Source organism: Pelmatolapia mariae, linkage group LG15 (genome assembly GCF_036321145.2).
Source record: "Pelmatolapia mariae isolate MD_Pm_ZW linkage group LG15, Pm_UMD_F_2, whole genome shotgun sequence".
Classification (NCBI taxonomy): domain Eukaryota; kingdom Metazoa; phylum Chordata; class Actinopteri; order Cichliformes; family Cichlidae; genus Pelmatolapia; species Pelmatolapia mariae.
Window position 1 is genome coordinate 14,008,084 of NC_086240.1, and position 24,590 is coordinate 14,032,673.

General features: G+C 41.8%; 2 protein-coding genes across 6 annotated transcripts in view; both read right to left on the minus strand.

Moving 5' to 3' along the window:
* Positions 1-1,246: 1,246 nt before the first annotated feature.
* Positions 1,247-8,096, minus strand: tmem181 (transmembrane protein 181). 2 transcript variants are annotated; one of them, XM_063495632.1, is made up of 17 exons: positions 7,777-8,096; positions 6,522-6,625; positions 6,294-6,376; positions 5,358-5,448; positions 5,131-5,252; positions 4,879-4,995; positions 4,678-4,758; positions 4,454-4,553; positions 3,360-3,490; positions 3,176-3,267; positions 3,021-3,078; positions 2,667-2,769; positions 2,526-2,577; positions 2,363-2,445; positions 1,632-1,721; positions 1,464-1,530; positions 1,247-1,357 (listed from the first exon to the last, which is right to left on the minus strand). In XM_063495632.1, the coding sequence occupies exons 1-17, from the start codon at positions 7,908-7,910 to the stop codon at positions 1,273-1,275; spliced, it is 1,593 nt and encodes a 530-aa protein (XP_063351702.1). In that variant the 5' UTR covers positions 7,911-8,096; the 3' UTR covers positions 1,247-1,272. The 2 variants fall into 2 exon arrangements, with proteins under 2 accessions (XP_063351702.1, XP_063351703.1); XM_063495633.1 differs by lacking the exon at positions 7,777-8,096 and adding an exon at positions 6,907-7,147.
* Positions 8,097-10,043: 1,947 nt separating this feature from the next.
* Positions 10,044-24,590, minus strand: part of tulp4a (TUB like protein 4a) — a 31,452-nt gene continuing 16,905 nt past the window's right edge. For 3 of the 4 annotated variants that reach the window (XM_063495551.1, XM_063495552.1, XM_063495550.1), the window contains exons 6-14: positions 22,312-22,419; positions 21,965-22,131; positions 18,816-19,040; positions 18,450-18,684; positions 17,446-17,590; positions 16,864-17,035; positions 16,603-16,696; positions 13,128-16,489; positions 10,044-12,960 (exon numbers count right to left, since the gene is read on the minus strand). In XM_063495551.1, coding sequence (XP_063351621.1) covers positions 12,844-12,960; positions 13,128-16,489; positions 16,603-16,696; positions 16,864-17,035; positions 17,446-17,590; positions 18,450-18,684; positions 18,816-19,040; positions 21,965-22,131; positions 22,312-22,419 — 4,625 coding nt within the window. In that variant the 3' untranslated portion in view covers positions 10,044-12,843. The remainder of the gene's footprint in view (positions 12,961-13,127; positions 16,490-16,602; positions 16,697-16,863; positions 17,036-17,445; positions 17,591-18,449; positions 18,685-18,815; positions 19,041-21,964; positions 22,132-22,311; positions 22,420-24,590) is intronic. The other variant, XM_065472000.1, reaches the window with a different exon arrangement.

A 24,590-nucleotide genomic window follows, 5' to 3' on the forward strand; every position in this document is an offset into this window, starting at 1 on the left:
ATGTTCATTTTGTGTGTTAAGAGAGATTTATTAAAACAGATATGCCTTATGTACATAGTTTTATTTACACAACATGACATGATACTGCTACGTGTACAAGCTTTATCTTTTGAAGCAACAAATATTGCAGGTATTTTTTTAAACACTTCAAAAACAACCCAGTTTAACCACCTTAAACTAACAAAAGCTACACTTACAACGAAAGAATCAGACATGTACACTGATCTTGAAGCATTTACAATTCTTAAGATTGCAGTCTCATTTAGAAGAAAACTGGGTGATGTAGAGACAAGGCACCATCTTGGTTAAAATATATATTTATAGAGAAGAGAAATACATTTGTTTTGGCCGATTTGTCAACTTGAGCTCCAGCTTTAGGCAACTGAAAAAAAAATGGCACAGTGTCCCACATTCTAAGGAAATATGGACAAAGCTGCTGGGGGAAAAAGTTTGTTTCAAAACAATCCAACAACTACCGTACATGCTGGGATAAAGAAACATTTAACATGATAGGTCTGTAGTCCGTTATACTGCTGTAAGAAAATACATGCAATGTGTCACAAAATACAGTGTCATCACTTTTTTTTGGCAAGATAAATAAAATTCTTGAAAAGTGCAATTACATATAGCTGCTTTGCCAAAAATAGAAATAGTGAGTGGTACCTGTACTTGAGTTTAAGGCTCTCTGTATTCAGCGTCTTGAAGACAAACCAATGTCAGCAGACTTCCTGTTTACACATTGTGTAAGGATAAGTGAGCCACACTGTATCTACTTTAATTAACTCATGTGCAGCAGATGCAGCATTACCTTTAAATGTCACTCAGCTCTGACTAGATAAGTGACTTCCCATTGTTCCCAGAGTGTGAAGGAATGGCATTAACACAAGAAAGACAACAGTTCTTTAACACAAGGCATTTTTTTTTTTAAAAAAGGAAAAAGAAATGATGAAGAAATGATGATTTCACAGAAACATCCCTGGTTAATATGAGTCCTTTTTCCTGATAATTTTAATCATCAAGTTGAGAAAAAAGGCTGGCAATGGGTAGGTGAGGGTAGGGGGGTTATAGATTAAAACAAAGTGTTTCTTTCCCTTATTTTCAATTAAGAAAAAAGTCTGAGTGGCTACATCATACCTCACCAACCAAAAGCAGTACATTCAGTAGACATGAACCGTTTTAAAAATATATTTATGTACACTTGGAGTACATAAATTCATGTGCATCCTTTTTGCACATGTGCACAAGAGTTTCCAACGTGGACACAGAGATACCTCAGTCACTGTCAGTCTCATCCTGGTACTTGGCAGTTGCTTTGATCGGACGCCCGTTTTGTAAAGGCATGTCTTCATAATCACTCCTGAAAAAAACAAGAAAAATATCAGGGGGGTCTAGTATGCTATCACCGAGTTTACTCTGCACAATTAAAAAGGAAGAATTTGAAAGGCGAGTAGATAAACACATACCCGTATATCACTTCGTCGTCTGAGTCATTTAGCATGGAGAAAGCTGGATTATCCTTCAACTGGGAGTCTGGGAAATTCAATATACATTTTTAATAAAAAAAAAAAAAAAGCATGCTGGCAAAGCGTGCTGGTATAAATGAGCGACAAAGACACTTTTGTCTAACTCACCATAAAGTGCATTTTTCGAAGGAGAATACACAAATGCTAACGTGTACAAGTAAAAGTTGAGCAGGCCATAGAAGGACAAAAATTCAGCTGGTATGTTTTGAATTAAGGAACAGTGATGATTAAATGGACTAGTACTTATATAGCGCTATTTGAACACTCATAGTACAGTGGAACCCCGACTTACGAAGTTAATTCGTTCCCGAGGGTCTTTCGTAAGTCGAAAATTTTCCTAAGTCGAAGCACCCATCGCACCTTTTGAGTGAACGATAGGATACAGGCTAATTGCTAACTGCAACAACTTGCGTCGTTAAAGTGGAACAGCGAAGCACAAGTACGAAAGCCAAGGGGGTTGTCACATGATTCGGAAGGCATTGTGGGCATTGTAGGCATTCTGGGCTCAGCCAATCAGAGTCAGCGGATTTCGTTACCCGGGCATTTTGCCGTAACATGGGCAGAAATATTGCCGTTAAGTGCCTTCGTAACTTGAATTTTTCGTTAAAGTGGGGGTTCCACTGTACTTTCTTTACTACAAGCCTCATTCACACACACAGCATGTTTTTCAAATCAGGGTTCAGTATCTAGCCAAAGGATCCTTCAACATGTAGACTAGAGGACCCGGGAATTGAACCACTGGCCTTCTGATTAGTGGACAACCCACTCCACCTCATGAACCAATAAATATGCCAAGTTGTGATGCAAATGAGCACTAATGAATACAAGTCAAAGGATATAGTTCTGGTAATGGGTGGACAATTCAGCAACGAAGTTGTCTTGAAGAGCCTTAGCACCAAACCTCAGGTAGAGAATAGCCATGCTGCGGGAGAAAGAGAGGTTAATCAGAAACACAGAAATAGTGAAAACGTTAAAAAAAAGTTTCCTCTATGTTAAACATACCTTATAATAAGAACCACGAACGTCAGCGCTGTCAAAAACTTAAGCCGGAGATCTGGTGATCGAGAAGAGACAGCTGGTTAACGCTGTTACATTAAAGTTGAAGTCGAATCGAACACTGAGACTTGTGGTGTGCTCTGATACCTGAGTAAGGCATGTTCTTCAGTTCAGAACAAGCTCTGACAATCAGGAATATCAAGTATAAGATGTAGAGGGCGACGACAATCAGGAAGAAGACTTTCATACCCTTTAAAAAAAATAACAAAGGGCTTAGTTAATAGTGATGTAGCTCAAAATAAATGAAAGTAGACCTGAAGCTATTTCTATGTAATATCTATCCATAAGGACATTAATCAAATTAAAATGAACAAAAATTTATAAACTTTAGTCTTTTAAATGACAAATTACAGATAAAACATTACACACTGGATAAGAAATTTCTTCAGCTTTCACTTTATAAGAAGCTGTTTAAAGATGTGCTAACGGTAACAGTCTTACCTGAAAGTTCGCTATATCCACTTTGTACTGATAGGTGGGATCTTGGAGTTCATTAACCCTGAAAATTCAGATGGAGTAAAGCTTAGTCTGCTTGTTCGGTATGCATATAAATCACAAGTTCAATGAGCTGGGTTCTGTCTGGAGGTCGTGCTTACGTTTGCCATATGCCCAGAGTAACTGCTGACAGCCACAGAAGACCGACGATAACCAGCTTAGGCAGGTAGAAAGTCAGAAATTTCCTCTCACCCTGCAGAAGCAAAACACCAAGATAAAAGATTCATGTTGGTGTGCTAAAAATGGAAGGAAATCACTGAAGCTGCAGATTAATACTGTATCCACCTGGACTCTGATGCCGTGATAAACACAGAGCCAGAAGAGCAGCAGAGCACACAGGAACAGTGCCTGAAAGAAGGTGTCCAAGGTCCCTGGAAACCAGCTGTTCACCAGGAATGACAGCGGGAAGAAAGGATCTGAATGATGAAAACAAACAAACTGTTGAGTGTGTACACAGAGAGGTGTATGTTTTCTTATAGAAATTATTACCCAAATGTTCTTATTGGATCATTTATGTTTCTGTAATGTGTCAGGTGACGTGTTCACCACCCTTCATATCACCTGTTTGTAAGGGTCAGCTCTCTACAACTTTAAATACACATGCATAAATAAAAAATATATATAAAATATATATAAATGGCAACTAGTCTCTAAAATTCAGATATAATGTTTGTAAGTGGAAACATATTTTAATTTAGTTATATCTATTTTCTCCCACTTATCCAGAGGGGGCACTTTACACCCTCTGTCCAGCCACTCCTACAGCTCTTCAGGGAAGAAAGCAAGACGTTCCCAGGCCAAATGTAATCTTTCTTTAGCTCCTCTCAAATGACTTAGCTCCTGACCCTATCTCTAAGGAAGAGCCCAGACAATACTCTGAGAATTCTTGTACTTGTACTCAGTGAATACCCACAGCACGTGACCATACATGACCATACATGAGGGTAGGTAGAACGGTAGATCACACTCATCTCTACTGCCACCATAATAGACTGCATCACAGCAGACTCATGCACCAATCCACCTATCAATCTCCCACCACCCCTATCTAGCTGAGAGCCACAGCCTCAAGACTTGGAGGTGCTCATCCTCATCCCTGCTACAAACTGCCCTAGTGCAAGGTGGAGGTTGTCACACAATGAAGCCAACAGGACCATATCATCCACAAAAAAGTAGAGATAAGATGCAAGACCACTGAAATCGATACCCTCCTTCCCCTTGGGCACACCTAGAAATGCTGTCTGTCAAAATTATGAACAGAATAGAAGACAAAAGACAGCCCTGGGAAACTCCAGATCTTGTTTGTTGAGTTGGTGCAATTGGCTCCAGGTGTGTAAGTGACAGGTAAAATGTGTACTCAAGTGAGAAGAGAAACTTACCATTGTAGAGCAGCAACAAAGGGAGAAGAATTGACATCCACTTCTGCTCTATCCCCCAGTCTCTCATGGAAAATTTCCTCAGTGAGTGAGCAAACATACACTGGCACAAACAGGAAAAAGTACCATTAGTTATCCCATCTGGAAAAAGGTTTCGGTTTTAAGTGCTATAACAGGACAGAATGTGCAGATCACACTGAATGGAAAAAAAATAATCATGTTCTTACGGTCACCATGAAGGTCAATACCACAAAGACAAACCGGAACCAAATTTCCACTTGTGAGAAGGTGGAATTATATGTTTTCCACTGAAGAGGGAAAAATAGGGGAGCAAGAGAGAGAGGAGTTCAAAAGCATGTGAGTTACTTGAGGCCTTGAGCAATAAAAAACAACAACAAAAAAAAAAACCTACGATCTTTTTAACTTACCACAAACTTAACCTTGATGTCATATGTGATATTTTCAAGGCCTTTGAAGCTCACCGTAACCTGGTACTGGGTGTAGTTCAGGTAGCCCAGATGCAGTACAATGATCTCATCGCAATTCTGTGAGGTGAGACAAAAAGAAAAAAGCAAAACAACACATGCTCAATAACCATCTGCACTACTTCTTAAATATGCATCTAAAATTGTCTTCTCTGACACACACACTGCTGTGAGAGTAGGCTGACCGATACTTACAGCAGCCGCGCAGTGCAGCATCCGTGACTTCATGCGCGCATTGTTGATGTGCATCACGCTGGCATCCTGCATCACTCCCTTCAACTCAACGTTGATCTCAAAGGGCTGCTTGAAATCTCTCACTGACAGCACAAATAACAGTAGTGTTACGCATATTATACTAAAAGAGAAAGCTGTCTCCACAACCCAACACAAAACTGTAAAAAGCTCAATCTGTGGTCTCTTACTTTTGCTGTTTTCAGCCTGCATCACACACGTGAGCCACAGCTGCTGATTGTAGGTGGTCAGGGGAGAAGAAACTAGATTAAAGGGCCCAGTCTGAAAACACATAAAGGAAGGCACAATCTGTTTATACATTTATTATTATTATCAGCAAACTTCAATTATTAAAAAATATCACAAAAGGGGACGCTCAAATGAGAATGCTTTTCTCAGACCAACTTAAAACAAAATAGACTGCTCCAATCGATGACAATTTTATAAACAAACATAACAATAACATGCTTCGCTAAAGTATCCTTCGGCAAGATATTGAACCCCTAAAACCTTCTGATAAGTTGTGAACCTTCAACGACACGTTGTTAAAGACACAGTTGAACTATGAACATTAAGTTGATGTAATAAAATGTGCTTCTTATCAAGGTGCTGCACTGATATACAATTTTAAAGAGCTCTTCAAATAAAGATTATAATCTATACTAACAGAGTAAAGTGAATTCAAGATTGACCATAAGTTGGTTTGCATTAACCAGCCTTTATTATTATTAATTATCATTAATTAATCAGATTTCAGTCTACAAAGCCTTAAGAAGATCATCTCTGCAGCAAGAAGAGAAATTATGAGTGGAGAGGATGAATCATTTCACTTTATAAGACATTTACTCCTATCCCTTTACAATTCGAATTTAAGCGAATCAGCAAGTTCTCCCTGACTGCATGAAATAGCACAATAAAAAGACACTAGGGAAAATATCTAAAACAGTATCAATACTGTTAAGAAGCATTGTGTAAAAGGAGTCTAATTCTCCAAGCAGTGACTCGCTTATCAACATTTTCCATCAAATTCAAAGTAATGGGCATTTCCTTGACTTTTCAACCACGGTCCTCAAATATTTTAGTGCAAAACTGCCGATGCATATCCTTCTATCTAACAAATGCCTCACCTTAACAGAAGAGCTTTTAACAGAAGAGTTTTTTTCAAGGAACTGGTCACCATTGTGCTCCTGCTCAGCAATAATCCTTGGACCTACAAAACAAAAACAAAAAACAAAACAAAACACTTGTTAAATCAGTGCAACATCCCAGAAACCTAACCTAACCTCAAACAGAAAAAGATAGGCAATGGCTGGTTTATTTCAAAGTCTGCATTTGAATGATCACTGTCATCATACCTGTAACTCCTATGAAGACTGTGAGGCCGAAGCACATCAGGAAGACCACGAAGACTAGCACAAAATGTCTTTTAGATAGGGTATACAGCCGCATGGGAGCCAATCTGTCACGGGGAGACAGTCACTGGGGTTATCACACACTAATAAGACATCCACACGAAGAAAGTAGCACGAACGAAACCTGGTGGTGAATATTTGCTTAGTGGTTAACTGTGTTAGCTCACAGGCTGTTCAGAGGCGGATATGTCAACAGTGATTAGCTCCCATGCTACTTCATGCTAGCAGTGGTTGATCCCAGCAGAGCTACACAGTGACTCTAACGCTACTTTTCGTGCTTGTAAGTACTAGTGGAGTACTTCGAGGATCTCGACTGGACAAATCTTACCCGTACATGTCCATTTCTGTCGGTTAGCGACGTTGGTGAAGTGAAAACCCGTGAAAATTTCGCAGTGAATCCACATCCGCGTATCAACATCACTCCACGACAACTGGAATGCAACGTCATCGAATGGGAGGGGCGGAGTCTCGTGACGGCAGCAGACAGGGGAAAAAAAGGGGTCGTGAAAAGGAGGCTTCTGGGAGTGAAGGAGCATCCCATTGCCTCCTTTTTTTATCAGCTCACTAACGTTTAGTACCTTAACACTATACAAAGCGTTACATACACTAAATTAATTTAGTGTTGTACATTACATCGATATATTTAATCTATGGTAACAGAGCCTTATTTTATTCGGGCGTGTGGTTAAATATCTTCAAAGTAACGGCTGATTGTAGTTTCGCGCAGGCGTAGTGGGAACACATCGCATGTCGAGCGTTGACTTCTAACAACCGGAGTGATGAAAATTTTATCTCACGAATCATACAACCAACCATTTGGTTTTGCACAATTAAATATGGCTTTTAACCGACATTAAAATACATCTAAAGAAATACATTTCTACAGGGTAGCACTTGTTGCCTTTGGTAGAAATCGTACCGCGTTTAAATTGTGGATTTAGCTAACATATGTGTTCTAAGTGTATGTCGGCAAAGGACTCACCGCCTTTCCCGTTTCCCCCATTTATTTGAATTTCTCCTGCATTATGGTTTAGAAAACCACTGGTTCTGTACAACATTTTTTTTAAAAACGAAAAAAAAAAGATGGATGGCTGGCGTCACGACAGAGATGTAAGATATTTCTGATTTAAAACGCAGACGCACACACTGAAAGTAAACCCACCATGCATGTGTGTATATTTAAGCTAGAGGCGCCTACCTATAAAAGCGGTCATCGCGATAAGGTGTCAGGTCCTCTTTGAGCTCATTGTAGGCCTCCCGTATTTTCCTACAGAAATACTTGAGCTCGCTGTACAGAGGGTTCTCCAGGCCGGACGAGTAGTCGGTGTCCATTATTATTATTATCACACCCGAAATGGCGATGAGGAAACAATCCGGGGGCCTCAGTAAAAGGCGCAGTCACCTGTCACGTATTGTTACGTGCGTAAATTAAAAGTGCAGCCCAAGCCGTTTTGTTTGTGTGGCTTCAAAAAAAAGGGGGCTGTTAAAACAAGAAAAGAAGAGCGGGGGGCGGAAACGTAGAGGACAGTCACGTGATCAGAGTTCAGCACCATGGACAGAGGCTGTTAACAGGAAGCTACATTGGTCAGTAAGAAGTGTCTGTGGAGCCGTCTTTTAGCTCTAACAACCCCCAGAGACCGCGGTTGCATAAAATAAATTAGTAAACAATTTATTGCGTCTTAGCGCAATCTGAGTCACACTGATTGACAGGAGGTGCGAGCAATCACAGAAAAATGGGTGGATTCAAATATATAGATAATATAGGGGTTTTTTCTCCTTAACGTAAAGACAAAATAACTAATTTAATTTATTCTACAAACTGGCATTACACCAGCCAAACCATTTAAGCACATACACAGTTTAATAAACTCTAAAAACTGTAAAATGCAAAAAAAAAAAGAAGTATTATATGACAAAAAAATGAGGTAAAAACTGCAAGTACAAATCTAAATACAACAAAACATTAGGTAAATTGTGAATTTTTATGCGCGCTTTCTCATAAATATTAATTACGGTAAATGAAATGTGCGATTAAACTCAAGGCTTTTTCTTCTGTTTTAAAATCTTGATAAAGTCTCCTTTAATAAGAGGAATTAAGTTCTTTTTTGTCTGTGCTATAGGAAGCTGTCCTTTGGGAACGTCCACAGGTTTATACACATCTCAGTAGAAGAATCTCAGACTGTACATGTATTAAATTAGTCAAAATTACGACGTTCTTTGTCTTTTCTCAGCAGTAAAAGTCATATTAATTGGTACTATCAGTGATGGCTGTACAGGTGTGTCGCACTCGCCACTTTCAAAGTGTCTGCTGTCTGAGATAACAGAACCACCTTGTGTAAACTGGTTCAGCAGCTGCTTAGATCTGATTTCAACCATGTGGACGTTTGCCTTAGTATTCAATGTTGAGGTCTGGGGTCAGGTTCTGTTTCTCTCTCTCTCTCTCTCTCTGTCCAAGGATACTAATACTGCATTGTTTGGGAACACTGTCATACTAAAAAATCTGGTGGTACTTTTTCCGTGTTCATAATTCCATAAAGTTTGACAAGATCCTCTACACCACTAACTGAAATGCACCCTCACACCATGACACCACCGTGTTTGATGGAAGGCTGTGGACACTCACTGTTGTACCTCTTTCGTGAACTCTTCTGCACATATTGATAATTTCAACAAAACCATTTGGATTCATCACTTCATAATACACAATGCCACTGATTAGCAGTCCAGTTCTTGTTTAATTTGGCACACTGCAGCCTTTTCTCCATGTTTTAATTTCTTAAGTGTGGCTTCTTGATAGTCACCTTTTCATTGAGACCATTTCTAATGTGGCTTCAGTGAACTGATGGATCAACTGAAGAGTCAGCTGCTAGCTCAGGTCCTGGATTTTCTTTCCCATCTTGTAAAGACACGACTTTCAGATACCGTTCATCTGCTGTAGAGTGTTTTTAGGCCAACCACTTCTTCAGCTTCCTTAAATGTGCTGAGGACACACCATCCTATGATATATCACGTTTCGGGCTAATAGTACTTTGGAAACCATCTGTGGTACATTACAGATTCAATAAAGAATTTTTTTTTTTTCAGCAGGCTGATAGCAACAAGGTAACTAAAGATAAAACTTAACATTTGTTTTTTGCTAAGTTGTTTGCCATATAGACACAACACTGGTTCATCCCGTCATTTAGGTTCCTGTTTTAAGTTTGAATGATCCATAGAGTAGTGTTAAGTGGCTTATCAACCAAACAAACATCCCTCTGAAAATTGTCAGGTACAAGGACTGGACTGAAAATGAGTGAAAAAGCAGCCCATGTCAAAAAAAAAAAAAAACAACAACAACAACTTGGAAGAACCTTCAGAAACCTGGAGGACTATTGCTCAAGAGCACAAAAAATGACAAGAAAGTCTGGCTCCTTGGAGCTTTGCAGTATATTTATGTATATTTAAGACAAAACCAGTGTTTTTCTGAAACAATGACATTTTATTCAAAAGATGCGTGACATATACAATTATAAAATAATTTACATGGCATGCCTTACTATCCATTCACTATAAACGTTCAGTCACCAAGTCAGACTCTGACTTTTTTCCCCAAGTTTTTTTTTGTCATTTAAGTCTACAGCTACAAATACAAAGCACAGATCTTTTCTAGAGAAAAGCCAAATCCTACAATATCTACAACAGGTCATCATCATATGAACCCTTAACCAAGTCCATTAGCAACGCTGAACGTGAACTCAGTGGCTTACACTTGTGAACTCCTGTGAACGATGAATGAGTGTGTATGTGCAGGAAGTCATGACCACACATGGTTGAAGAGGATAGATTCAACACTGATGGGGCTGGTAGACTGCACAGCTGAATACAGACACACCATGACTTGACATTTACACTCTACATAACTAGTCTACAAACTACAATAAACCGGGCACTTACTCATTCACATCTTTTCCACCAATGCAAACTTCACAAAAACATCAAAAAGTCGCCTGTTCCCATCCCTCAAACCCAATCCCTGCATTTCCATCTCATAACTTGGGCTATACTTGTAACAACCCCCCCCCCAACACAAAGAAATGTTTGGAAAAAAAAAACTTCACAATATACAGTATGTATACTTGATCTACATTGAGGAACAATCTCATAAATAAAGATGTACAGACCAGCAACTGAGATGCTAAAGTAAAAAGGTAACAAACTGTGGTCAGAAGAAATGACAAAGGTTTTTTTTGTTAAAGAAAATATTGCACAACTAACAAAAAAAAGTTTTCTTTACGACATGCTCATTTTCAAGATCAGGAGACCATTTATTTTTCTCCTCAGTCCACATCTCTACAACCCACTCCCCAACAGACATGCTTGTTTTGTTTTTTTCCTTTTTTAAATATGAGAAAAAATAAAATAAAATAAAAAAATCTAATAATCTCATCAAATCAGAGACCAAGCAGAGCTGGTCCAAAGTAAAGAAGTTACACTTCCCAATAGGCCTGTTTGTTTCAGCTTGAGATTTTCAGAAGTCTATATTTTGGCACAAATATTTGAGGTGGTACGCCATCACACCTTCCCAATTTTACTGAGCACTTAACATTCCCATTTCTCTCTGTGATTTTTGGCTGTCATCTAATGCACATATTTGCACCGTGAATGAATAATTTACTGCTGCCCATAGTTCTTCCAGCTGGCCTCGCTCTTTGTCCTTAGCTGAACACAAACAAAAGCTTCCCTGCCTCAAACAGCAACAGCAACAACAACAACAACAACAACAAAAACCCCGAAACAAAACAGCTTTTCAGATTTCAAAGTCAGCTTACTGAACGGGCAGATCTCGTAGCTTCATTCTTCATCGGAGACCCGACTTTAGAGTTTCAGTGACGGTAAGATCAACTTAACTGCTCTCTATGGTCCTGGCTGCTTAGTTAAAACAGTACTACAGCTCTCCTCCACATGTGGAATTACACTTACACACAGTGGAGACAAGTGTAAACAGAAATCTGCCACCTAAGTCTCTTTACAACATTGTACATTTGACTGATATGTATTTACATGAGTTCTGAAAAGAGTATGAAATGGCATAAGTGAAATATACAAAAATATTTCATGTACCTTACTAGCATGTTTAGTGTGGTCTTTAAGAGAAGGGACAGCCCCCCCACCCCCCCAAAAAAACAACAACAACTACATACTCACTTCACAGAAGTGACATCAGGTGACAAATCACTTCATGCCAGAGCTTAAATTGCTCAGTCTTGGCCTTGGCCACTTCTTTGGCGCCCATGTCACCAGTACAGGATAGTACAAGATACGTCTGTACACTGCTATGACCTGAATTCTCCTGACTACACAGTAATATTCAAACTCAGTCTCCCAAATAAATCAGGTAAGAAAGCTGTGTGAGGATTATGTAACACAACAATGACAATAATGTTAAGATTTATATCTGAATCGATAAACAACATGTACATATAAATTAGAGTAACATTTCTTCTTCCTTCAAAGCAACACGTGGACTGCAGGTCTTTACCTTCCAGATATTGTAACAGTGGCCCACTTTTCACAACAGTGAAAAGCCTGAACTCTTAGTAGTGTTCCAAAATAATGCATATATCTAAACCTCATTTCCAGCCCAGACAGGCTGCAACAGTAACAAAAGGAAAGGGCAGAGAGCAAAAACAAAAAAAGACCCTCCTACCCTCCACTGTGTTTAGTCTTTTAAGAAAATCCTAAAAGCAAAAGCAGTATAATAAAGTGGTAACTGTTTCACTAAAGGTTTGTACAGCAATGGATTTCAGTGCCCAGTAGTACCTGTGCGCTCTAGGGATAACAAGTTTGATCTCCAGAGTGTGTTTTTCAAGTATTACTGCTGCTTCTTTTGAAAACTGCACCTTAGCAATTCCTCTCTCTCTCTCTCTCTTAACCAATTGGTTATCACATCTATAAGCTTCTCCTAGCTAAAGCAGCATTTATTTGCATGATGATTTACCAAAGCTCAGCTCTTTGGCCCTACATGCACTGCAGGGTGCCGGCAACTGCCGAACGGAGCAGGTCTGACGGCATCCTTCATAAATACAATCGATGCTTTTGCACCAACACTAGTGGCAGCATTGTGTAGTGCAGCGTGATTGTATTTCTCTCTATGGCCAGGGCTTATTTCAGTCCTCGTCTCCAGAATCCAATCCAAGAGTTTATGATTCTCAAATGAAACAGCTGTACCCCCTTCAACAGACTGCATCTAAAGCCCACAACTCAGGGTAAACAGGGAGGAGACATCTCATTTGAGGCGTTGAGTAACATTGGCTAAAGCTACTGCAAAAGCCTGCACAGCAGAGAAGGGATATTGGAAGTCCAGGATGTAGGCATTGCCATCAATTCTGCCAAACTGCATCACCTACACAGGAAAAACAAAACAAACAAACAAAAAAACGTTCATGCAGGTTGAAAGGAAAAAAAGGTTCAATCCTGTTGGAGAAATGCTCTAAATCAATAAATGTTGAATGTGTGTACTTATTATTTCTGTGTGATGACATACTGCAAGTTATATAAGAAAAGTCTCACCTGTCTCCCCTCCAGTTCAATCTGAAAGTTCTTGGCGGACTCCTGGGTGACACGGCCACCGAAGTCCAGCTGGTAGACCTGCGTGGCTTCATTCCACAGTGGCTGCTTGTTGGCCATGACATACACAAAGCCCTGGCTGCCAAGCCCTCTGTCCTCCTTCTCATTGGCTTTTCGACACTTGATCTCATCCAGCTCACTGGCAGCCCTCAGGTTCCTCTTACTCTTCCAACCCTTTTTACTGCTCTGGCACTGATTGAGCAGCTCGTCCCCACTGATAAATAGCTCTGGCTCACTTTCTGAACTATCTTGGAACTCACTATTGGCAGTGGCTTTACTCAGCTTCTTAGCCTTCAACTGTTGCTCTTTCTGTCCCTTGATCTTCTTCTTGTCTCTTCCTCCCAGCCGTGGACTGGAAATGAGAGAATTGAAATCACCCAGAGCTCTGCCCTCTTTTTTGGATTTGCTCCCTTCGGCCAGTGGCGGCACATTAGCTTCCTCAGCCCGACCGTCCACGCGCTTGCGGTTCTTCTTACTGAACTTCTCCGATCGCTGCGGTACAGGGCTCTCAGTCAAGGAGAGCACCTCCTGAAAACTCTCCCCAGCCTCTGCCATGGCCTCTTGTAATCCCCCATGGCTCTGCAGCTCTGCTGGTGGTGGCGGAGGTGGTGGTGGCAGAGGAGGTGGTGGTGAGAGAACATTTTTGTCTACTGCCAGGTGGGAGGCTTTGGGTGGTAGTGGCACTGCAGGACTGGGCATAGGTGGGCAAGAATTGTAAGTACCCCAGGGTGTGTGGAGGGCAATGGGAGGAATGGGAAGCCCAGCACAAGCACTTCCTCCTGGGTACATAGGTGGGAGGGGGCAGCAGGCTAGATTGGCCAGATTTGCAGAATAACCTGGTGGTAACACTAGGGCTGCATCCTGTTGTGAAAAGGACAAAGGTGCCACCACCTCCTTTGGTGAGGCGCAGGGGCGTGGAGAACCTGGGATTGGTTGGAGCTGGGCTCCAGAATAGGCAGTTGCTGGGGGGTACTGGAGCGAGATCTGGTAGCCTGTAGCTGCAGCAGCAGCAGCAGCTTGGAATGATGCAGCACTAGGACTTGTAGGGGACTTTGGAGAAAGGACAAAAGGCAGCCTGGTTACATCCAAGTGCTGAGCTGGGCTAAGAATAAGGGGAGGTGGTTTGTGTGGTACAGGGGGGGCAGTGGAGTTTAAAGTCGCTGTCCGTTCCTGAGGAACCCACACCTCCTCTGTGGATGCTGGATCCCACTGATAGGGAGGTGGGCGCTTGACCACCAGCCCTGATGCATCACTTCCTCCTAGTGCCAGATGCCTCAATGATTGGTTCAGTGTCTCATCCTCTGTGAATGCTGAATTAACGTAATCAGCCCTGTCTCTGCTGCTTACCCCTGCTGCAGCTCCAGACACTTCAAGTGAACTCATCAGATTATAAGAGGACTGGGAGGCCAGAGGAGTAGCACTGTTTGAATGAACAATGACTGTGCTGTGCGGTGCTCCATTGCCTGGAGGAAAATCTTGTCTGATAATAGTTCCTCCCGCTATTCCATTAGCACTCCCTGGGGCAGTGCCTCCAACACTAGATCCACTGCTACACTGACTACAGGTGTATAAGGCTGTTGGCACCCTCTGCTGGAATGAGGCTGCTAGTGCAGTACTGTTTTTCGCCTTGGGAGGGAGTGGTCTAGGTGGTTCCAGCATCTGGGAAACTTTGAGTGCTGCCTCTCGGCTGTTCCTCCTGAGGGTGGCGTGGATCAAACTGCTGTCAAGCCTCTGTCCGGGATTCCTGCCAGCAGAGCTGTTCTGATTGGCTGAATCAGGGTACGGAGGCGGGTCTCCACTGGGTATAGAATAGCGAGGTGCAGTGAGTCTGTTGAGGGTAGCAGAGGTGTAGGGAAGCTGCAGCTTCTTGTCAGTTGAGGAGGAGGATGAAGACGAGGTTACCCTGAGAGTGGCGGAGCTGCCAGGTCCTTGGAGCGTGTAGACATTCTGATTGCAGACCAGGCGTGTTCGAGGACGACATACTTCTTCCACATTCCCACTGCTGTCAAATGTCGTTATCCTCTCATAGCCCAGCGGTGTTGGATACTGCGCTTGTTGCTGGCCTGAAGGATGAAGTGGAAACTCACCCTTCTTCATGCAAAGGTCTCCAGGGGGAGGAGTTCCACTGGCGCCCCCTCCTAATCCAGACGCAGCACTGGAAGATGCAGCGGAAGCTGATGCCGAGGCAGCAGCAGCAGCTGCAGCAGCCACAGCAGCAGCCACTGTCCCAGGGTAGGGGGGTGGGGGGTTCATCTTGCTTAGCTCTAGAGGGGCACTGAACACCACCGTGTCACCCTCAGCCAGCTGTGGAGGTGACCGAGTAGTTTTGATCTTTAGTAAGTGTTCGTGCTCGCCCCCTACTGCTCTCTCAACCACTAAATCAGCAGACTGATGAGGAATCTGGATATGCAAAGCCCCTGGTTGTAGCTGGTGCAGAGGTGCACCCGAAGGCTGTCCTGAAGACATCGAGGAAACGGGGATTTGAATTTGAAGCTGCTGAAGCTGATGGTGCTGCTGTGCCTGCAGCTGATGGTGTATTTGCTGCTGTTGCTGCAGTTGCTGTTGAAGTTGTTGCTGTTGCTGTAGATGTATGTGCTGCTGGAGCTGCTGCTGTTGGTGGTGCTGCTGCTGCTGCTGTATGTGTTGGAGCTGCTGCTGAATGTGCTGCTGCTGTTGTTGTAAGTGTTGGTGCTGGAGCATCTGCTGCTGCTGCTGTTGGAGTTGCTGTTGATGGTGCTGAATTTGTTGTTGGTGGTGTTGAAGTGACTGTTGTTGTTGCTGTTGTTGATGTTGACTTGGGTGTTGTTGCTGTTGTTGTTGTTGTGAAGGATGATGAGAAGGTGGCGGTCCAACCACTAGGCGACCTACTTCCAGTCCCCCAAATATGACCTGACCAGGACTCGAGTACCTGGTCGGTACTGTGTACTGGGCTGTCAAGATGGTGTCCTGGCTTTGGTCTGACCCACCAGCAGCCCCTCCAGTAGAGGTTGCCGTGGAATTGGTTAGGACATCCAACTGAACATTCTGATTGGCTAGGAGTGACTGGACCAGACCAATGCTTTGGGCAGGGGACATGGCCTGGGCTGGACTATGGATGGGGGCAATAGGGATGTTGACAGTGCAGGGTGGGTTGTCATCAGCACCGCCAGCAGGGCCTGAAACAGGCAGGTCATCTTCATCCTCGCTAAAAACATTGGGGCTGAAGACAGGGAGGTTGATGTAGTCCATGGAGATTTTCCGCACCTCTGGCAGGTAGATGGTCATCTGTCTGGGCTGCAGATGGAGGAGGCTTGTCTTGTAGATAACTAAGGAGTGAGAGGCACAATAAAAATAAATAAATTAGGAAAAGAAACTGACAACAGGCAAATTAGACTTAACTGGAATTAATGTTTAATTATCCAACACGTTGATTTGTTACCTGCACCGAGATTGGTGGGTAAAAAAGTAGCCAGCCCCACTATCTTGAACTTTGTTCCCCAAATATTGGATGTGACCTGAGCAAGGTAATTTTGCTGCAAGACAAAAAACGATGCATTTTTCTATAAATATATTAGACACATTCCGGAATTTACAACAGTACATTTTATGTAAAAATCCATCGGTCGTGCTTCACAGCACACACAGGCAGCACGTGATCCCTCACCATCTTCTCACTCAGCTACGATAACCTGATGTTTACCTGAGTGATGTCATCTAGAGGAAATTCCCTCCGTGTTAGACTGGGAGACCCAATCGAGGGTTTACGTATGGGTAACCGAGGTGACCTGGAGATCTCCTGCGTAGCACGGGAGAGTTTGGGAGATTTTCTGGGATCAATGTTGATCCTGTTGGTAAAGGGACAAACTAAGTCTCTACAGAGAAAGTGGCAAATAAAAAAAAAAAAAAGAAGAAGGTTTAGGCATGCAGAGAAACCAAAAAGCAAACAGCAAAGAAAAGGAGCATTCAAATAAATTTTAACAGTTAAAACAAAAAAACTCAGAAAAAATTAGTTTCAATGCCATAAAATCTTAAACAGAGTTAATGTGGCCGTTTACATGTTTCTGAAATGTATTCACTGTCATATAAATGCTTCTTGTATCAGACTCTTCAGCATGCCAGTGATTACTTGATTCCCGCTTATTTAAAACTGAAAACCTGCAGAGAACTAATCTCCTCTTGTCTGCTTCACCTAAATCACTGAAAAGATCCAAGTGTCAAACAGAAGAGACAAAGTGGCTTGATGCAACATGCTCCTGTACACACAAAGCCGGGTTTTAGTTACCTGGGAAGTTTGGGGGACTTGCTACCCCTGGATATCTTTGGCGATTTCTTGCCAACCCAGTCATCACTCAGCTCAATGTCGCTGGAGTCTGAACAGTTACAGCTGTCAATCATGGCTGATATCAGACTGTTGCTGTATATCTCATCTGTGGAGACAAAATATGAAAATGACACTTAAGATGTTACTTTTGATGAAATGTGCAGATCAATACAACCAAAAACAATGTGTCATTTGTTCTCTCAGTTAAGTCACTGCTAAACTGTTAGTAATGTTGCTTTTTCAGATGGGCTGGATAAAGAATGATAAAATATGAATACCTTTTGGTATTCTTTTTAGGTATGTTGAAACTGCAGGAGGCATTTTCAAATCTACTTGAGCAACCTGGAGGCACGAATTGTCATAGCTTTGCCACAACATCACCATCATTATCATCCTATCAAAGCACTTTTCTACCATTTCTACAAATAAATATTGCTAAACATAAACATTCATTTCTTCAGTCGTTCTCACTTTGTCTCCTCTTCCACAGTCACAAGGAGTCTGCAAAGCACAGCTGCTGCTCCAGTTTAGGTCAAACTAATTTATTTGATGAACATAAAAGTGTGAATGGTCTGGAACCATTTCATGGCTGGCTTCATTTATCACTGCGTGGGGAGAGAGAGGGTTGATTTATGAGCAACCCAGGGGCCATAAGAGGCCCCATTAAGCAGCTTTTAATTAACATGGGTCCAGTCTGCCCTATGTGACTAAAACTCGCAAAGTAAGAACGTCTGGAAAACTACTGGACAATGTCAGAACTGTGTCGGGGTTTATCTTTTGCAGTTCTACTTGAATTTCAGAATCAAAGATACATTTTTAGTTCTTATCTCTACGATCTTATTGTATTCTTTATTTTAGAACCAACATAAAAATGTAGTTATTGCATTTAGAAGCTAACAAACACTTCAGGTCTTCTTTGGAAAATGATTCTTTTTAAGTTACAGGTATGAAAAAACTAATCCCACCTGTTTTGCCGTCTGTCTTGGGATCCATAATAACAAACTCAGGCCGAAGTTTGCTTATTCTTCGGCCCTTGAGGATAGGGACCAGACCTCCTAGGTACTCCAGATACAGAGTATAGCAAGGCCCTCCCACTTCAGGGTTATCCTCCGTACGCTTCATGGTGCAGTGCAGGCGCTCGTTTCCAGCTGTCGGATAGCTCACAAAATCTCTCATGTTGTTTGGATCTGGGATGGGAGGCTAGAAATGTAAAGTATAGTTAAGTTTAAAAACTTTTATGCTAATTACAGCTCTTCCCAAACCACTATTAAATCTATTCACATGGTGTTTTATGGTTTTAATGGAAATAAACCCCTCCTGGCCTGTGTTACCTTGATGGTGGGAACAAAAGCGGCAGTGACATAAGAACAGAGCCGGGAAGGCATGGTGAGCTTGGCAATGTCTTTTTCCTCCTTTACCGCTGTGGCAATGCCCTGCTGGCACAGCAGCTGCAGTGTGGCGATGCGGTGCTCAACTCGCACGACGTAGAGCACTGGGCCCGATGCCAAGAACAGACGAGAGTCCCGGTGACCCCAGCAGAGCGTAGTGATGGGGCGCTGCAGTGTGAAGGGGAAGACACATCTGAGAATGAATAATATGCTTTCACAAGGCTAATGTAAAACAAATCATGTCATTACTGCAAAACACTTCTTTGCAAATTTCACATCTTTGTTGGAGTGAAATCCTCACAGTGATTCCTGAGAACAGTGATGTCATTCAATAAAAACTGAAAACAAAAGGAAATTATTTGTGAATGTTTACCGAAGTCTGTCATGCAGGCTGATCATTCGTGTAAAATAAAATAAATCAAAATGTTTAATCATAAAATCTTACTATAATGATCAAAATGAATGTATGTACCCTCTGACGTCCTTAACAGGTGAGCCAATCTCCAAAACGAACATTGTCAGGTATACATCAATGATTAACATCTATGTTTTTAAACAAAGATACATTTTCCTGCATAGTATGTTAATTTCATCATCCCCCTACTTTCACATTTGTTTCACGAGTCAAGTTAACTTCACAGTTTCCAGAAATTGAATCCGAGACGATTTTTGTTAGAGTCAACACTTAATATGGAATGAAGAATTTGAAAAAGCATCGTGATCCTGGAAAAAGTATTATCAGGGTTCATACGCATTTTTCAGGGTCAAATTCAAGCACTTTTTAAGCACTTCCAAGGTCAATTTTCAAGCTTTTCCAGGACACAATATAATAAAAATAGTTTTAAAAATTTGCACGTGTTATGTACACATTCTCGAAAATTATTTACTAGGACTCACCTATCATGTGACTCGAGAGCGCAAACTCCGCCATTGGTGTTTTAAGGAGTGTTTGATGGAAACAACAATCTCCAGGCATGTTAGTGCACTCATCCCCGACTGTCCGGGGGAGGGGCGGGGTCACACATTGAAACACACTGATATGCAGAGGTCGTAAGCAGCCCAGGTGGAGAAATTTTGCTTTTAGACTTTGCGACTCATTTTATTTCTCTATCTGATAAGAAAACTATTCGGTCAGATAGTTATTTGTGGTGAATGAAATACAACTTCAAGCACTTTTAAGCACCACAACTGAAATTCAAGCACTTTTCAAATCTTGAAAAGACAACATTAAAATTCAAGCATTTTCAAGGATTTCAAGCACCCGTACGAACCCTGTAGTAGTGTCATTACTATCAGCTAATTAAGTAGCCCCGGCCCTCCCATCTCATATTGTTCCTACCCCCGGCTCACTGACTCACTTACACTACAGGTCCTTCTCAAAAAATTAGCATATTGGAATAAAGTTCATTATTTCCTGTAATGTACCGATAAACATTAGACTTTCATATATTTTAGATTCATTACACACAACTGAAGTAGTTAAAGCCTTTCATTGTTTTAATATTGATGATTTTGGCATACATAACTCATGAAAACCCAAAATTCCTATCTCAAAAAATTAGCATATCATTTAAAGGTTCTCTAAACGAGCTATTAACCTAACCATCTGAATCAACGAAGTAACTCTAAACACCTGCAAAAGGTTCCTGAGGCTTTTAAAAACTCCCAGCCTGGTTCATTACTCAAAACCGCAATCATGGGTAAGACTGCCGACCTGACTGCTGTCTAGAAGGCCATCATTGACACCCTCAAGCAAGAGGGTAAGACACAGAAAGAAATTTCTGAACGAATAGGCTGTTCCCAGAGTGCTGTATCAAGGCACCTCAGTGGGAAGTCTGTGGGAAGGAAAAAGTGTGGCAGAAAACGCTGCACAACGAGAAGAGGTGACCGGACCCTGAGGAAGATTGTGGAGAAGAACCGATTCCAGACCTTGGGGGACCTGCGGAAGAAGTGGACTGAGTCTGGAGTAGAAACATCCAGAGCCACCGTGTACAGGCGTGTGCAGGAAATGGGCTACAGGTGCCGCGTTCCCCAGGTCAAGCCACTTTTGAACCAGAAACAGCGGCAGAAGCGCCTGACCTGGGCTACAGAGAAGCAGCACTGGACTGTTGCTCAGTGGTCCAAAGTACTTTTTTCGGATGAAAGCAACTTTTGCATGTCATTCGGAAATCAAGGTGCCAGAGTCTGGAGGAAGACTGGGGAGAGGGAAATGCCAAAATGCCTGAAGACCAGTGTCAAGTACCCACAGTCAGTGATGGTCTGGGGTGCCATGTCAGCTGCCGGTGTTGGTCCACTGTGTTTTATCAAGGGCAGGGTCAATGCAGCTAGCTATCAGGAGATTTTGGAGCACTTCATGCTTCCATCTGCTGAAAAGCTTTATGGAGATGAAGATTTCATTTTTCAGCACGACCTGGCACCTGCTCACAGTGCCAAAACCACTGGTAAATGCTTTACTGACCATGGTATTACTGTGCTCAATTGGCCTGCCAACTCTCCTGACCTGAACCCCATAGAGAATCTGTGGGATATTGTGAAGAGAAATTTGAGAGATGCAAGACCCAACACTGTGGATGAGCTTAAGGCCACTATAGAAGCATCCTGGGCCTCCATAACACCTCAGCAGTGCCACAGGCTGATTGCCTCCATGCCACGCCGCATTGAAGCAGTCATTTCTGCAAAAGGATTCCCGACCAAGTATTGAGTGCATAACTAAACATAATTATTTGAAGGTTGACTTTTTTTGTATTAAAAACACTTTGCTTTTATTGGTCGGATGAAATATGCTAATTTTTTGAGATAGGAATTTTGGGTTTTCATGAGTTATGTATGCCAAAATCATCAATATTAAAACAATGAAAGGCTTGAACTACTTCAGTTGTGTGTAATGAATCTAAAATATATGAAAGTCTAATGTTTATCAGTACATTACAGGAAATAATGAACTTTATCACAATATGCTAATTTTTTGAGAAGGACCTGTATAGTTGGTCATGGTAGTCCTCCCTTCTGCAAACCGAAGGGCCACTGAAACCACAACCTGCATTACTAAATATAAGAACAACTATTTTTCTAGGATGACACTCATAGATCACCTGTGCTGGTGTATCCAGTGTGTAGATGTGTTCGCCTTGAACATTGTAGAACTTGACAATGGCGTTCCTGCTGGGTGGAGGACAGGAGGTGTCAGTGGGAAGGAGGGTCCTCTCCATCCCTGCCACTGCTAGTAGATCCCCCTGTGAGCACCACTGGACCACCACATCTACAACACAGAGAAAAGTAGTACACATACATTTATGAAGAGCAACATCATTTTGCACATTTTTACATAATTTAAAAAAGGAATTAACACAAGTGAATGAAGGACACAATGAAGCGAGCAAAGGACAAAGCAGCTAGAGAACTGGTAACTTAACAAAATTAATAACAAACGCACACATACCTTTCAGAGCAGTGTGGATGAGGATGGGGGAGAGGTCGTCATAGCTGTTCATCAGATTGATGTCTCCAGAGGTGAAGCTGACTGTCAGCAGTGGTTTCTGGCTGTGCACTAGGAATAAATGAAGAAAAACAAAACACAAACATATTAGCCAGGCATTGTGAACAGCTGTTCTGTTCATCAGAACTATCAATCACAATGTTTTTTAGATTTAATAGACACGTGTTTAGGAGAACTACACTTCTTTTATCATTTGTATGTATTTGCCTAAAAGTATAAATAATGTGTTTGTAGCTTAGAATAAGCATTTTCTATCTACATAAAGAGTGTGCCCTCTTCCATGGAGCCCGTTGAGCTTCAGAGTCAGCCAGAAAAGAAAGCCCAAACAATGGTTGTGGATGGTGTAGCCGCGATAGATTTGGAAAGTGTTAGCTGTTAGCTTTGACCTCACCACTAGACGCCACTAAAGTCTGTACATCGGTCTTTAAAAGAATGTTAATTTGTGTCCATCAGTGGGGGACTTGTGTGAAAAATATACAAGTCTGTGCTCTCAGTAGCTTCCAATAATACAACACAACAGCTTTCCTTTAACCAACTTTCTACCCACTACTAGAATTTAGCCTCACATCAAAAACAAGTTAAGTGAACGTTAAGTGACAGAACAAACTAGTTCAAAAACAGAACTGTAAGGTACTTCAGTTTGAATCATCTGACATTTAGGGACATTATTCAAGAGTATATTCCGATTTTTAACATTACTATAAATAACACACCTTCAGAGAGCACTCATACATCTTCCATTGAAATATCCTTGACTCCGTACTTTAATGTAATCCTGAAATGACCCAAATAGTACCATAAATAAAATGTCCACTTCTGCTTTGTTGTTGCAACATCCCCACAGAAAGGATTTTAAATAGGTGTTGCTTTAAATCAGATACAAAATGCAGCTGTAACTGCAGTGTGCTGTGCTGTGCTGTGCGATGATAATGGGTTATCATCATGTATCATGACAAAGATTTGACAAGCCTTGTGCATCACTCAGGTTGTTGACTTGAGAGATAATTTCTACTGGGGCCAATCAATTCCTATTGAATGGTTTAATTAGTGAGTTAGAGCCTAATCTGTGTTCCAGCTTAGGTAAGCAGTTTTCAGCCTGGCCTGTGGTGAAAGAAGGAGGAAAAAAATAAAAAAATAAAATAGACCACTGGGAGGAGGATAGACCCTCACCAATATATCCCTAGCAACTGGGACTAATTAAGCTAATTTTTATTGGTTCCTGTTTTGTTTCTTTTGCCTCTTTTTCTCTTCAGTTTGTTACGCTGGCTGGTGTGCACACGGAAATCAGCAGGAGAGGAGGCTGACCAGATGCAACAATTCCCTTGACAGACAGCTTACATCCCAGTGCACTAGATATTTTCTGTCCCACTGGAAAACTGTTTTTTAGTTGGCTTGTGCTTCTTATGCTTCGTTAAACAGCTTACACTGGACCAGCAGCATACAGCTGTAGTTTAAATGTTTTTACCGAACACACTTATACGTGTTGAGAAAAGCCAAGAACTATTTTTTTAAAGCTACTTTGGGTCACAGAGGTCCATTTGAGGAGACAAGACTGAAGCATGGGTTGCAGAAGTGCTTGTGACCTGGCTACTTCCAGACATTTGAATTTGTTCACTCCACAGTTGACTGATTTGTCTGGCTTGGTGACGTGAAGTGGCGGTTTCTTGATTAAAAGGCAATCAGTCCAATGTACGCAACAGGAAGGCTAATGATTAGCCAATCAGTGCCAGTGGCAAAATTACTGCCATTTGTCAAGCAATGTGAAGCTGTGCACTGCAACAAGGATATATTAAACCATCAGTTTCACTTGTTTTGGAGATGCAGGTGCAGAAATCTGTTTTTATATGAAAAGAACTACAGGGGTTTTGGAGAAGTGGTCCACTTTTGGTATCCGAAGCACAGACTGTATATAAAACATAGCTTCTGGAAAGTGATGTCAGTGCATTCCATTATCGATATCAATTATCGATTCGATTCATTACTGATTCTCTTACAGAGAATCTTATTGATTCCCGGTACTCCCAGGAACCGGTTCTCGATTCTGATCCCTAGTAAACATGGGGTCACCATTTATTCAGCATGGGGTTCAGTCAATTACAGTCCCAAATGGAGCACAAAATGAGGACAAAGCAGAATAACCTTTAGGGCGGGCCCATTGTTTGACATGTGACTTCAGTCTGAGCATGGAGCGTCCCTCGGTTTGTCAGTCAGATCCAGATTTT